Raw genomic sequence first — 14,445 nt, 5'->3', positions numbered from 1 at the left:
AGGAAGACATACTAATTTTTGATTTTCTGGCTCCGTCATTGCCAAGAATGCCATTCGGGAGATCTAACTTGCTTGTGATTAAGTATTGCTGCTTTACCATCATCATCATAGCGACCTGCTGTCGAAGAAACCTCTCGGTGAGCTTGAGGTTGACCTCATCTTCATCACATAATGAAATACCTCCTTCATTCAAACCCACGTGCTGTGCCATGATAACCTAACAGTCCCATTTTGACACCTAGCGGCCACTGTTCATCTATTTCTCTGGGCGATGAGGGAGGAAGAGCGCCTGTTTGCCTTGTTCAAAGACGGAATCCCTTCTGACAACCACATCATCTCAAACGCTGGATTTACCTACTATCTCTTGCTCTGCATTTAGTTACGGAGCTTCTAGCTGGCAGAAATGTACATGATGTAATTGGACACATGCACACGCGATGCAAGGCTGCGCGATCCGCGGAGGCTTTTTCAACACGTCAATGATTTGCTAACCACGCGTCATCAACTCTACATTATGCACAAAATACTCCACTTACTAGGGTACGGTATAGATATTAACATCAACAAGGCCTTTGCACTTCCCGCATATCGCTGTCGTGTCACTCATTAAACTCATACTCTAGACACATTTCAGATAAAGACTTCATCGGATATCCCTTATGATCTACTCCTTACTTACGATAATGTCTTCATTTATCCTATTAGCAAGATGCGCAAGATCAACCAGCAGATCGATATGGACAACAAGCCACCGTGGTTTTCATATGAACTCGAGCCGCAGAATGGCGGCAACTCTCAATTCTGACACCATCTCCAAGATCACTGAAAAGGAAAAGGAGATAAGTGGACGAGATGGACCAGTCAGAGGTGGGCCAACAGCTAAAGCCCAAAGTCATGTCGGCCAGCAGATCGATAGCAAAACAATTCGTGCTATAAATGAGGGCGAGCAAAAGATCACCGGTCGCGAAACGCTCAAGTCTGGTCCTACTGCTGAAGCTCAAAGCATGGCAACCAGGGTAGGAGAACCACATGAGGACTTATCTCAAGGTTTCTGACTTTTTTCCTAGAATGACCAGACGACTAGCACCGCAACCAACAGCAATGTTAATACCACATCTAGAAATCGCAATGCAACAAGTAATCACAGTGGCATACTCGACTCATCTACGATCGCGCAGATCCATGAAGCTGAATCTGAAATAACTGGGTCAGCGGACCCTGTGAGTGGTGGCCCAACCGCACAAGCCCAAAGACATGCAAACGAGGCTATCAACAGCGACAACCTTCACGACATCACCGAGGGCGAGAAGATAATCACTGGAGGCGAACGAGTAAAGGGTGGTCCTACTTCAACTGCGCAGAGTGAGTTGGGAAAGAGTCGGTCCTAGTGTGTGGGTTGACTATGCGAGCATCTAGCACCAATCTGTTCCAACAGCTGCGATTGCTTTATTGGTCGAGCAACCTTTGCTATCTAATGAAGCTAAAACACGATACACCACTCGCCTCGGATGAAGATACACCGGGTAATGTCGGACTTGGAAATTTTTCGTAACTATGGCATGGATAGTTTATGGGCTACTACTTACTGCATTATCTTCTCCTCGTGGTTGTTTTCCTCCTCAAATTGATCGTGCTTCGATCAGTATTCTCCATTTACATCTGCCAAATCAATCCATTATCACTAGATATTTTCAATGTCTTAACCTAACCTTGTACAACTGTAGGTATGGAGAACCCTGCAAATTCATGGCAAGTGAGCAGAGTGTGAAATCCGAATACGAACCATGCATTTGCGGAATGATAATTGCTCCGAGTATCCACACATCTCAAGTCTTTAGGTAACGATAAACGCGTCTTAGTGGGAGCATCTCCTTGGAAGCAACTTCTGCACCAAATATTGATCGTAATATTGTTATGCCCTTCACAGATTATTCAGCACTCACAACGGCGGCCATAGATACAAGCCCGCCACCGATGACGATGCCATTCTGCCGCAATCCCATTTATCAGCCTCGAAGCATATCGCACATACCATAGTATAAAACCTTGGACTCTGCCTTGGCGCTTATTCAACTCAGCTTCAGGATACAATGCTACGCAGTCGAACATGGCACGGATCGATGAGTCTTTCCTTTCTGTAGACTGATGCCTGGCTATCGACAATACCACTGTCGTCGTTGTCTGCTAGAAAACGGGCTCCTCGGGGCCCGTATGGCAGTCGACGAGAAGTATTTGAAGATGCTCGAGGAAAGGAGAAAGGATGAAGACAGTTCGAGACCATAATCGCAATCACGACAGCGAACTATCAAAAACATTGAGAATCTCAGAAATGGCAGCATCAAACTCAGGGGTCACCCTGGTCGGCTTGGGGAATATGGGAACGGCAATCGCTCATGCCTTCCTCAAATCAGGCCGGTCCCTCACCATCTGGAACCGCACAAGCACCAGGCCATCAGTGACTGAACTTGTCGTAGCAGGCGCTTCTTATGAACCAGACCTCGCCGAAGCAATTTCGGCCAACAATATCATCGTCTTCTGTGTTCTTGAATATCAGAATATCTACCAAGGCCTCCAGCCACTTGTCGCCAGTGGCGTTCTCAAGGACAAGGTCATGGTGAATCTGACAAATGGAACACCTCAGGACGCACGAGAGGCGTCCGTATGGTTGAAGGAGCGTGGTGTCGCTAATTACTTCGACGGTGGTATCATGGTGACACCTCAGAATGTTGGTACTCCAGTATCAATCGTGCTCATCAGCGGTGAAGACGAGGATATGCTTGAGAGCAGTGGAGTTAGAGGCTTGATCAGCAGTATCGGCCTACCAGATTACAAGGGAGAAGATGCCGGCATCGCCGCTGGCTATGACATCGCACTTCTTTCTGGCATGTTTGGAATGTTCATCGGATCCCTGACTGCTCTAGCAATGATTCGAAAGCAGATTGATCGAGCCAGGAAGACAAGTGGTGCAGATGGTACGAAGAAAGCTGTCGCTGATGTCAATCTTACCAACGTGGTCACCACCTACTTCAATCCGCTCCTCACCTCTCTGATCCCCCACAACGAGCTCCTCGCAGCCGCCATCGACAATAACGACCAAGATAACAATCATGGGAATCCCATGGAGATGATGCGCATTGCAATCAATAATATCATACGAGGTTGTGAGGAAGAAGGTGTTGACGCTGAGAATTTGCGACATTTTGCAAAGTTGACGGAGCAGGTTGTTCACTTGCACGGCCCCGACAGCGGTCTCGCATGGGTTCATTCTTTGTTGTTGAAGTAAGTATCGAGTAATCGGGAAATCTCATAAATACAATCAGAGCTCGGAAGGCCGAAACTCCCAAACAGACAAAAATAGCAGACACAAGTACAGGCAGTTTCGCGCCATAGTATTGCAATACAAAGTTCCCGCCCATCCTATCGCATCCCATAAATCCCTCTCAAATACTCCTCACTATCCTGTCTCTGTATGGATAGTATGTAACATGACGAGTGCTTTGGGGCTGACCAGTGGCCCCTGGGGGCCAGTGACTCATCCTTTACAGTGATCGCTGCATTTGAAACTTGAGGATCCACTACCTCGTTCGTTCTCGCATTTGCAGTTCAATGCATATGACTTCTCCGAATGTCCGCACGTGTATGTGATGTTGGTATAGCACATCGTTGCCACGTATTACTGCATCATAAGTTAAAGAGTTGTTCTGCTTCGATTTGCCGAGGGCGAGGCATACCACTTATGCTGGCAATGTCCTGCTGCACAGTTTCAAATGTCGAAAGACTTCAGATGGAGTATGTGTTCCCGATATCGATAGCTGGTGTCAGGATTCGGAAATTCAATGTTCAGCTTATAACATTGGGATACGCAACGATGATCAGATTCTCGAACCTGGTTTTAAGATCTAAGAAGCAAAGAACAAAAAATCCTTCGCCGATCCCATTCGGAGCGAGTGCTTAGTACTTGTACCGTAAGCCGACAAGTCCTCGACAGCAAAACACAACAATAAACGAAAGGCTCGGGCCATTTTGCTTTCGAAAGCCTAAAGATGCCTCTTTATGTGACGACGTCCCACCCAATTCGAGGCGCAGCCCAGCACAGGCACGAACCGTCATGTTTCATCATCCGAGCCTTTGACCCATTATCACCTTATCACTCGGACCTCGAAATAAGGGCACAGAGCATGAGGTCCCATGTCCTTGCGAGTAAACAAAAAATAGCAACATCGTGGGAGAGAAAAAGAGAAGATCCGCAGTCAAGGAACATGGGATGTGCGGACTAACGCCTGGAAACATTTGTCCTGGGTTCAGCGGTGGGAAAGGTTGTTTTGGCCAAGGCTCAATTGTTGCCTAAGTTTGCCGGGAGTTTCAGCCTTATTGGTTGGACTCCCTGCCTCAAGGCGACCGTCCGCTTTCTAAGGGGATTCGTTCAGGCGCCCTGACTTGTCGGTAGATGTGAAGAACTTTCGGCAATCACAGTAACCAAGGAGTTAGTCAGTCAAACAGCTCTAAAGGACACGATCGACATGTCTGTACTTTCTGCCTGAGTTCCAGAAGGACGTACCAACTAAGGCTAACCAAGCCTCCTTGAACGGCCGGGGCGCGGGCTCTCAGGTCTCGTTGGCACAATCCCTAGTGGTCTCTGTCCTCCCGAGGTGCCTTTCTAAGTGCTTGGCCACAATCATGAGGCGTTCATCGGTGGTTTGCAGAGCGCACACTGAGTTCACTTAGCCTCCAGGCTGTTGGCAAACAAACGGGTGAATTGACACGCTGCTTCACTTCTAAAATATCTTGCAGCTAAAGTGTCGAAACGGAAGAAGGAAACCCTTGGTTTCGAGCAGCACCAGCATTTCCGGATGCGATAGGCTGCACGAGAGCATCCGGTTTTGACCATATCTGAATTTAAGAAATAGGATGTATGACGAGGACGATTCAACAACGCGCGGGGCATGAAGGAGATGGATACAACGAGATACCCCTTTCGAGAGGAAGCTCATTTCTCTCGGACAACTAAGCTTCAACAGCCTTACTTTCGTCACTGTCGTTAGGATCTTCGAATGGCTTAACACCGAACATCTGCCACACACGACTCGCCCCAAGATCTCCGTGGTGCGATTTATGCACAAAAGCGATTTCTCTCACCCCGTCGCTCATATAGGATGCTTCTTTTGCCTACATGAGCACGCACCAGGTTTTATCAGCCAACTGTAGCCGCCACAAAGGACGGACCAAATTCAAACTCACCAGACCAAGCGTCAATACGATTGACCAGTCGAACATTCCTGGCTTGAACGGCTTCAAGGCCTTGCCCTTTATGGCGCGTATAATGTTCTCCGCCACGAAAATGCCATGGTTTGCGGCCGCTCGTCCCAAGCTCGGACCTGGAGTGTCGACTACATCGCCGGCAGCGAAGATATTGGGGTTCGGCGAGCTGGCCAGCCTCATGTCCTTGTCAACAAGGATTTTGCCTGAAGGGGAGATCGATGCAGGAGAGTAGTCTTTGATTAAATCTCCACGTGGATGCTGGCCCGTACAACGGACCTGTATGGTCATCAGCGAAATTCGTGGGGCGGATAGTCAGCAGACTTACTAGCGTGTCACAATGCAGAACGAGACCACTTTTGAGTGTGACTTCCTTTGGATATTCTTCATCAATCCCAGTGGTGGCACGTTCGTTGAGGTAAGTCTTGACCCCTAGCGTATCAAGCGCCTCCTGTGCTTTGGCATGGAGTAGAGGTCCAAACTGGTTCAAGAGCCGATCACGGGAATGGATCAGAGTCACGTCCTTTTCTGGGTATTTGGACTTCGTGTCACTGGCTATCTCCATGCCTGCCGCGCCGCCCCCGACCACTATAACACTCTGTGCTTTCCTGATGCGCTCTTGTTGATCGTGGAAATAATTGATGCAGTCTGGTTTATCAGTCGTCTGCATCTTGGATGGGTATCTCGCATGGGAACCAGTTGCAATAGCGAGATACTCGTATTCGATCTCCGACCCGTCTTCCAGAAAGACCTTCTTCGAGTCAATGGAGATGACAGTACCCTTTCTGAATGTGTATGCTCCTTTCGGGCTCCATGGCGGCTGCTCAAGATACGGGATGAATGCTTTGTGAATGTGGTCGGGGATGGCTGTCGATCGTGGAAAGATCCATGTGAAGAAAAAGTGGGAATTCTTTTCGATCAGCACCACTCTATAGCCACTGGGGATGGTCTGGACGAGTTGTTTCGCTAGGTGGTAGCCAGCGAACGATGCGCCGATAACAACAATTGTTTTGGGGTTGTCTCCAGGCTCGTAAGTCCAATGGTTAATCTTTGATGAGATGAAGGTTCTCAGGAGGTAGTTCAAGGTAGTCAGAATGTGCCCAGCAAGTTTAAGATAGATCAGTGCCTTGTCGGACATCTTCCATGTATGAATAGATATTGTGTAGCAAACGCAATGCAATCAGGGCCATACGGACTTGGGGAAGGCTCTCAGGGCGAACTGCATCTTATCTGATAAAAATGGTCCGTGGACAGTCCGATTTCGGAGTTATGCCTAGAATTTCCCTCCTTGCGTCCTTGCTGCACCGCAGCATTGAGGCTAGGAACGTGCGGGCATACCGGCTCACGGAGATTCATCTCAGACATCAGAATAGTCCGAGTCTTCATCAGAATCTATGAACGTAACGGTGTCTCGCGAGTCTGTAATTTGGCCAGGAATGGGTCCAAAAGTTGACGTTTGGGTCATCCTGTCGGTATGTTTGATGAAAGCGTCCCGCGGTAGGAATGAATCGTGATACAGGGGCCATGTGTCCCCAGATTGTTTTCTTATTGACAACTGGCAACAGCACCTTTGGCGATAATCACAAACCTGAAGTGGGCGTGACTGGGTCGGTAGCAATTCGGATCAGAAGTGTGGGTGGTATGCGAGCATTGTCCACTGTGACTAGAAAGTTTCCTGCGCTTTCCAAGACCTACCTATGGGTGGTTTCCTATGTACTCGAGTACCGAGTTAATTGTCTGAGTAGTTGACAGTTACTGAAAGTACGTCGGACGCCATGAGTTTCGGATAGCAGAATACAGACTCAGGTCGAGCCCTTGATCAACAATAATATATGTCAATGATATGTGCTTACAGGGCCGTTCCAATGAAAGCAGATATTCGTAACTTGAGTTCGTACTGGTGCTCACTAGTTACCCTACTTGATGGCATGAGTGTCCTCGTCTCGACCATGCCCTCGTGGAAGAAGTCGCACATGGCTAATCAAGTAAGTAGTTAGAAGTGTGTTGCAGGCTCTGGAGGGGGGAAACCCCACCGCTCATCAGCCTATCGGTATAATTCTTAGGGACGCCAAAGTTTGCTCCCCAGAAGCCGGGAACGCCACATCATGGACAGAAATCGGTAAACGATCAGAAACATGAAAGAGCATCGGCATCATGATATTGATTTTCTCACTCGATCTCCGATTGCAGATCTTTACCATCCTAGATATGATTGCAGGACAATGCTGAGCTATGATTTGGAACAGAAAACTTATCTCTTGAGAGATTTACAGCCAATAGGACTCCAAATCCGTGTTGGTTGTATATTCTTCCACAGGAGTTAGGATTTCATTGACTCAACCGAGAAATAGGTGGGGTGATCGCCGATGCAGGGCATCTGATACCAGAAGCCACCCCAAGGCCTAGACTTCGTTATCCTTGCATGGGGTAAAGATTCCAGCTAGACTGCTAAGAAATCCATCAATATAAGTGAAGCGCATAACTTAGCACTTGGAAAGCATCATGTTCGAGATGGTGTTTTCGGGCCAGTCTACGTTCCACATCATTTCAAATACCGACTGATGCCTTCATTACCCATTTCGTACCTGGATTTCTTATGCGGACGACTTACCTTGAATGCCTCAGTCAATATTGGTTCCGAGATTACACCCAAGAGAATCGCTCGGTCCGGAATATCTAGGTGTACATGGTCAAATATGGGCGGCAAACACCGCGCCAAAAGTCAAGAAGACATCCCATGCATGTGAGTCGTGCCGTTCTCGACGCATAAAGGTATGGTGCCAAAGATACACACGAACCGTCTTTACTTACTGACAACTCGCAAGTGCGATGGTCGAACACCGTCATGCTCTGCTTGTCTTCACAACCAGAGACGATGCGAATACAGCGACCTCGATCGACGACGAAAGGGAGACAAAGAGGTCGAGCTGGACTTACTTCACGAGAAGATTCGTGGGTTTGAAGCTATCATGATCTGTTTGAAACATGGATCAAATGAAGAGATTGGCAATCTGATCAGTAGTATTCGGGAGGACGCTGGGGCGAGTGATTCGGAGTCGAACAAATTTGATATGCAGGCAATACCTGATCAACCTCCAAAAGATCACACAAACCGGCGGCAAGCACCTTCACCAAGTCAGTCAAAATGGCCATCTCGTGTCTGTGAATTTAGTTGACTGTCAAGGCTCAGATTCTAACCTCACCTCATCGACAGAAATTTTCAGTCCCCAGGACCTCCCTCCTGAGGATGTCATTAGGCTGGGCTTAACCACCTTTTACGCTGGGAGCTTCATCTTATTCTATGTTTTGGAAGAAGATGAAGCCACAGCCCTCTGCGATCAAGTGTATCAGTCTGATGAGCCGCCAACTAGAATGACACTCAGTGAGCTATGTGCCCTAGCAGCCGTTGGCCATATCTATGACGGTGATGAGGTTTCGGTGGCAATGATGGAAGCATTGTATCGCACAGCATCATCGTTGTCAAATGAGTGCTTAGACGAAAAACCTCTCCGGGTTATGAGAGTACTTGTCTCCTTAAGCATGTATGCATTCATGACTAGGAAATATAGCGCTCGTTTGTCCGTGGGTGAGTATCACATATGATAGAGGTTTTGTGTTGCTGAGTGTGCATTGTTTAGCCACAGGTCTACAAATAGCGAGGTGGGCGCGGCTAGATCTCTCTCCTGAGCTGGATGGGTGGGTATCCTGGAGGAAGGTTTATAGGACACTTGTCTTTCTCGAATGGTAAAGAACTCCGACTCTTCAGGAAGGTCAGAAAAACACTGACGTGAACGTTCCAAGTTGGCTAGCCGCAAGTCTAGGTTATCAATTCGATTTGAGTGAGGGTGAGATAGAGGTAAGAGCCGGCTGCTTTCGGTGGAATCCGGATGTTGACAGTCCTGATAGTTCACCAAAAGTGATATCTTGGAACCTGTCCCAAGCTTCGAAAACGCGATTCAAGCCCAAATCAGTACGATTGGCTTATTGATGGCAGGTGTCCTGCAAGAAGTGTATGGCTCCAAACCTATCACATTTGCCGTGGTCGGGCGGTGTTCCGAAACCTTGAATAACTGGCGACGAAGTTTGCCACCACTGATGGAGCTGTCTGCGATCACAGCAACGGAGACGGCAGAGCATGTTGACAGACATCGAAGGTCACTGTTTCTGATTCATGCGATTTATATGGGAGTAAGGATGTTGTTATACAGACCTCTACTCGTGGCAATCGCTCAATGTAATATCAGTGGGAGATGGGTCCTGGACGGTCCCGTTGAGATGGGACGCCACCTTCAAAGCGAGGCTGTTGACGTAGCAAAGACTTGCGTACGGCTCCTCAATCTTCTGAATTCTGGTAGCCATTGGTTGTGCATGTAAGTGGCAGCGGCCCCAAGGAAGATCCTTGTGTTCTTTGGCATACCAGTCTAACATTTGCATTAGAAGTCATGCTTCGGCGGCATGTAGCATACTCCTGCTCGATGTGGCGCAAAGTCTGCTTGAAAGAAACGACGGACGCGCAGTGGAGGATCTTATAGCCTCACAAGAATGTATTGACATCCTCAATGAACGCAGCACCTTTAGTCGAATCGCTCAGGAAATGTTGGACGATATTGGGTCACTACAAGACGACTTGAACACCTTATTGCGCGGGGAAAATGTCATCACTCGGTCTGTAACGGCCAAAGAGCTCCTTCATACTGGGGAGCACTCCACAAGGCCGGCTAGGGAACCATCGAGAGTTGATGCCAATGAAGGACACACTGCTACTGTCATCGCAGCAACCCAGCAAGCTATCGGCCTGGCTGGGAATCCGTTTCATTATGAGCGCAAGTTCGAGTTCGAGGACTTTGAGGATGATTAAAACGGGTTCTGGAGAATGGGAGCAGTGCTGCTCGAATTCGTGCCCTTTTGGTAAGATGGAGGTTCTCCGTATATATCTCTGTATGAGCTCATCATGATGGAATGAAAACCTAAATTTCATGGCACGGGCTGCCCCTATCTGCATGCTTATGTAAGTACTGCTGGTGATTCACGTGACAGGGAAGTGACTCCGCCAAGACAATTAATTGGCAGACGCGTTTGGGTGACCGCGTCTTGTCACATCGAGAGGAAGTAAATGCTCGGTGAATTTCTCCATGAGATACTCACCAATTCTCTGCGAAAGTCCTTCCTTTTCTGCGCAATCCCAAAAATCACTTGCGGCATCATTAGTAGGCTGCAGAGGCCTACGCCTACCTCGAAGTTCTGCATACCTGCCACGCGATTCGGTTGCCCCACCAAACTGCGAAGATGCATATCAAACAGATAACCATTCAAGGGTTCAAAAGGTGGGATCACTCTTTCCTCCGCAGCACCACTCTAACTTCTCCGAAGCTACAAGAATCAAACCGTCGTCGACCCATTCTCACCAAAGTTGAATGTCATTGTTGGGCGCAATGGCTCCGGGAAAAGCAACTTTTTCGCAGCTATCCGATTCGTACTCAGCGATGCTTATTCGCAGATGGGCCGTGAGGAGAGGCAGGCTCTTATTCATGTAAGCGGGATGTCACAATTGTAGCGCAACCGCTTTCTAACCTGTCTTAGGAAGGATCTGGCTCGGCCGTGATGTCTGCATATGTTGAGGTTGTCTTCGATAATTCTGACGGCCGATTCCCCACCGGAAATGACGAACTCATTCTACGGCGAACGATCGGGCTCAAGAAAGATGAATATTCACTTGATCGTAAGAACGCAACGAAACAGGATGTGATGCAGTTGCTTGAAAATGCTGGCTTCTCACGCGCTAATCCCTATTACATTGTTCCTCAAGGTCGTATCACGCGTTTAACCAATATGAAAGACTCAGAACGGCTTGATGTTTTGAAGAGTGTTGCTGGTACACAGCAATTCGTTGCCAAGAAGGAAGAATCGCAGAAGATCATGAGCGAAACAAATAACAAACTTGCTGCCATTGATCAAACCTTCGAACAAATTAATGAGAGGCTTGCAGAACTTGAGGAGGAACAAGACGAGCTGCGGGATTTTCAGGACCAAGATCGCGAGAAGCGCGCTTTGGAGTATACCCTATTCCATCGCGAACAAGAAGAAATCAACAAAGCCTTGTCCGGCCTGGAAGACAGGAGAGCGGGGGGCATTGACGATGCCGATGAGAATCGCGAACAATATGCTCAAGGTGAAGAGACTTTGGCCAAGATCACCCAGAAGGTACAATTATTAAATCAACAAATGCACGCAGCACGGCTTGAAAAGCGGCAGTACGAAGATGAAAAGCGCGAAAAGGCGAAATTACGGGCTCAAGCGGAACTCGAGGAGCGCAACATGTCGCATGGGCAGGCTTCCGCACAGCGTTCCAAAGACAATCGCGACAAGGAGTTGCAGAGCGTGCGAGCACAAATCAGACAAATCGAGAAGGAACTCAAAACTGTGGTCCCACAATTCGAGGCGGAAAAGGCTAAAGAAAGCTCTGTCAAAGCTCGCCTAGATGAGGCAGAAACAAGTTCCCAGCGGCTATACTCCAAACAAGGCAGAAATGCGCGATTCAAGACCAAGAAAGATCGCGACAGCTGGTTGCAGACCCAAATTGATGAGGCTTTCGAATCTCTATCACGCTTCAAAGCTACACGTATGCAGACCTCAGAAGGCATTATTGAAGACCAGAAATTGATCGACCAGCTTGAAAAGGAGGTTCAAGAGCTACAAGATGATGCGGGGACCTCTGACGAGGTTATCGATCATGAAATTCAGACAGCGAATGAGCGAAAAGAGACTCTGATGGATGAGAGAAAGCTGTTATGGAGGAGAGAAGCCCAGTTGCATTCAGAATATGCCTCCGCACAAGACGACCTCAGAAAAGCAGAGCGCAGTTTGTCTCACATGATGGACGGCAATACCAGTCGAGGTTTAGAGGCGGTTCGACGAATCAAGCAACAATACAACCTTGAGGGGTGCTATGGCACACTTGCAGAATTGATTGATGTACCTCAACATCATACTGCAGTCGAGGTTACCGCTGGAGCATCTCTCTTCCATTATGTTGTCGACAATGATGAAACAGCTACCCGAGTCATGGAAATATTGAACACTGAGCGTGCTGGACGTATCACATTCATGCCCTTGAATCGCTTGAAGCCCAAGATGGCAAACTTTCCAAATGCACAAGATGCTCGGCCTCTCATGTCACTGATGAGCTATGATCCGAAATTCGAGAAAGCAGTGCAGCAAGTATTTGGCAAGGCAATCATCGCTCAAAATCTCAGTATCGCAGCTCAATACGCTCGAACGCATGGCCTGACTGCAGTTACCCCTGAGGGTGATAGATCTGATAAGAAAGGTGCTTTGACGGGTGGCTATCATGACATTCGTACCTCGCGACTGAAAGCAACGAAAGCTGTCATCTCTGCGCGCGAAAAATTCGAACGTGTCAGGGCAGAAAGCAATGACATCAAGCGACAGATCGAAAAGATTGACCAAACGATCACAAAATCCGTAGGTGATGTCCAGAGACTGGAACAGAGAAAGAACCAAGGCCAAAATCAACAACGACTACAACGACAAGAACTCAGAAATAAATCAGAAATGCTCTCTCGAAAAAAGGACGATCTGGATGCAAAAAGAAGGCAAGAGGCTACCATTGCCTCCAACGTGAAAAGCCTTAGCGACCAACAGACAGCATACTCCTCAGAATTGAATTCGGACTTTAAGAAAGCTCTGACGACTGCTGAGGAATCGCAATTGGCCAATTTAACCACAAGCATTCAAAAGCTCAGACTTGAGTATAACAATGTTTCTGCATCACGAGCGGAGATTGAGACCAAGAAAGCAGACCTAGAAGTTAGGTTGAATTCAAGCCTGAAACCACAATTACTCGCACTTGAGGCAGATGAGGGGGACTCAGAGGCTACCTCGTCTGCTGGTCTGAAAGCCAAACGGGCTGAATTAGCACGGTTAACCAAAGACTTGAATTCTGTCCAACAGAATCTGAACGACCTGGAGGAAAAGTTAGAGGACTCTGCAACGAAAGTGGCTGCTTATGAGACAGAAGCTTCTGACATTCGAAGACAGCTAGATGACTTGGCAAAGGCAATTGAACGTCATCAACGTCGGCTTGAGAAGTCGGTACAGAAGAAAGCTGCATTGCTGGCTTCTAAGCAAGAAGCCCAGGAGAACATTCGCGAACTTGGTGCAATACCGGAAGAGTCAAGGACCAAGTACCGTTCCATGGACTCCAACACAATTGTGAAACGGCTTCAGAAAGTCAAAGAATCGCTAAAGAAGTACAGTTCTGTTAACAAGCACGCTTTCGAACACTATCGCAAGTCCACAAAGCAAAGAGAGGAACTCGACAGCCGGCGAAAAGACCTTGAAGCAGCCAAGACATCCATTCAAAATCTGATTGAAGTGCTCGATCAGAGAAAAGATGAAGCCATCGAACGAACATTCAAGCAAGTCAGTAAAGCATTCGCTGAAGTTTTCCACAAACTGGTGCCAGCCGGCAGAGGTCGATTGATCATTCAACGCAAAACCGATGCTCGACAAGCAGATGATGAAGAGTCCGATGCAGAACCTATAAGCAAACGTGGTGTCGAGAATTATACTGGTGTTGGAATTAGTGTGAGTTTCAATAGCAAGCACGATGACCAACAACGTATTCAACAGCTTAGTGGTGGACAAAAGAGTAAGTCTGATCTTGAAACCCGATTACAAACAAATAACTGATCATCATGCCAGGTTTGTGCAGTCTCGCACTCATTTTTGCCATCCAAGCAACGGATCCGGCTCCTTTTTACATCTTTGATGAAATCGACGCCAATCTCGACGCTCAGTATCGTACCGCAGTTGCCGACCATCTTATGTACCTGGCAAATAAGGTTGATGACGGAGCGACTGAGGATGACCTGCCCTCAAGCGGTCAATTTATTTGTACAACTTTCAGACCAGAAATGTTGAGGGTGGCCGACAAAGTTTACGGAGTTACATTCGCAAACAACGTCTCTAGTATCCGTGTCGAATCAATCGAAAATGCCTTGGACTTCGTTGAGAGTCAAACTCAGTGATTTGTGGGAAGATGATGGCACGAGATGAAGTCTTGGACATGAGTACAAGCTGGAAGTGTGTATGATTACGAGAAACGATGTGTTCCTTTTCCAAGCGACACTGGAGCTATTTGTCTTTTTAGTAAGCACTCAGCGACCA

At 47.8% G+C, this 14,445-nt stretch overlaps 5 protein-coding genes across 5 annotated transcripts; 4 read left to right on the top strand and 1 right to left on the bottom strand.

Annotated features, from left to right (window-relative positions):
* Positions 1 to 782: 782 nt before the first annotated feature.
* On the top strand, positions 783 to 1,388 carry LTR84_009515 (uncharacterized protein; the record flags this gene model as incomplete). Its single annotated transcript, XM_064853055.1, has 2 exons — positions 783 to 1,016; positions 1,068 to 1,388. 2 exons carry the CDS (start codon positions 783 to 785, stop codon positions 1,386 to 1,388), a joined length of 555 nt encoding a protein of 184 aa, XP_064700818.1.
* Positions 1,389 to 2,329: 941 nt separating this feature from the next.
* On the top strand, positions 2,330 to 3,283 carry LTR84_009514 (uncharacterized protein; the record flags this gene model as incomplete). The annotated part of the gene is made up of 1 exon (XM_064853054.1): positions 2,330 to 3,283. The coding sequence occupies one exon, from the start codon at positions 2,330 to 2,332 to the stop codon at positions 3,281 to 3,283; it is 954 nt and encodes a 317-aa protein (XP_064700817.1).
* Positions 3,284 to 5,004: 1,721 nt separating this feature from the next.
* On the bottom strand, positions 5,005 to 6,394 carry LTR84_009513 (uncharacterized protein; the record flags this gene model as incomplete). Its single annotated transcript, XM_064853053.1, has 3 exons — positions 5,005 to 5,166; positions 5,239 to 5,535; positions 5,585 to 6,394. The coding sequence occupies 3 exons, from the start codon at positions 6,392 to 6,394 to the stop codon at positions 5,005 to 5,007; spliced, it is 1,269 nt and encodes a 422-aa protein (XP_064700816.1).
* A 1,599-nt stretch (positions 6,395 to 7,993) lies between these two features.
* On the top strand, positions 7,994 to 10,114 carry LTR84_009512 (uncharacterized protein; the record flags this gene model as incomplete). Its single annotated transcript, XM_064853052.1, has 8 exons — positions 7,994 to 7,999; positions 8,082 to 8,391; positions 8,471 to 8,842; positions 8,895 to 8,916; positions 8,980 to 9,000; positions 9,058 to 9,112; positions 9,163 to 9,626; positions 9,694 to 10,114. The coding sequence occupies 8 exons, from the start codon at positions 7,994 to 7,996 to the stop codon at positions 10,112 to 10,114; spliced, it is 1,671 nt and encodes a 556-aa protein (XP_064700815.1).
* Positions 10,115 to 10,542: 428 nt separating this feature from the next.
* On the top strand, positions 10,543 to 14,306 carry LTR84_009511 (uncharacterized protein; the record flags this gene model as incomplete). The annotated part of the gene is made up of 4 exons (XM_064853051.1): positions 10,543 to 10,580; positions 10,627 to 10,786; positions 10,837 to 13,927; positions 13,981 to 14,306. 4 exons carry the CDS (start codon positions 10,543 to 10,545, stop codon positions 14,304 to 14,306), a joined length of 3,615 nt encoding a protein of 1,204 aa, XP_064700814.1.
* Between the last annotated feature and the right edge of the window lie 139 nt (positions 14,307 to 14,445).

The sequence above is a fragment of the Exophiala bonariae genome (genome assembly GCF_035927105.1).
Source record: "Exophiala bonariae strain CCFEE 5792 chromosome Unknown scaffold_39, whole genome shotgun sequence".
NCBI lineage: Eukaryota > Fungi > Ascomycota > Eurotiomycetes > Chaetothyriales > Herpotrichiellaceae > Exophiala > Exophiala bonariae.
Note: the sequence above shows the minus strand (reverse complement) of the source record. Positions and strands in the feature narration are given on the sequence as shown.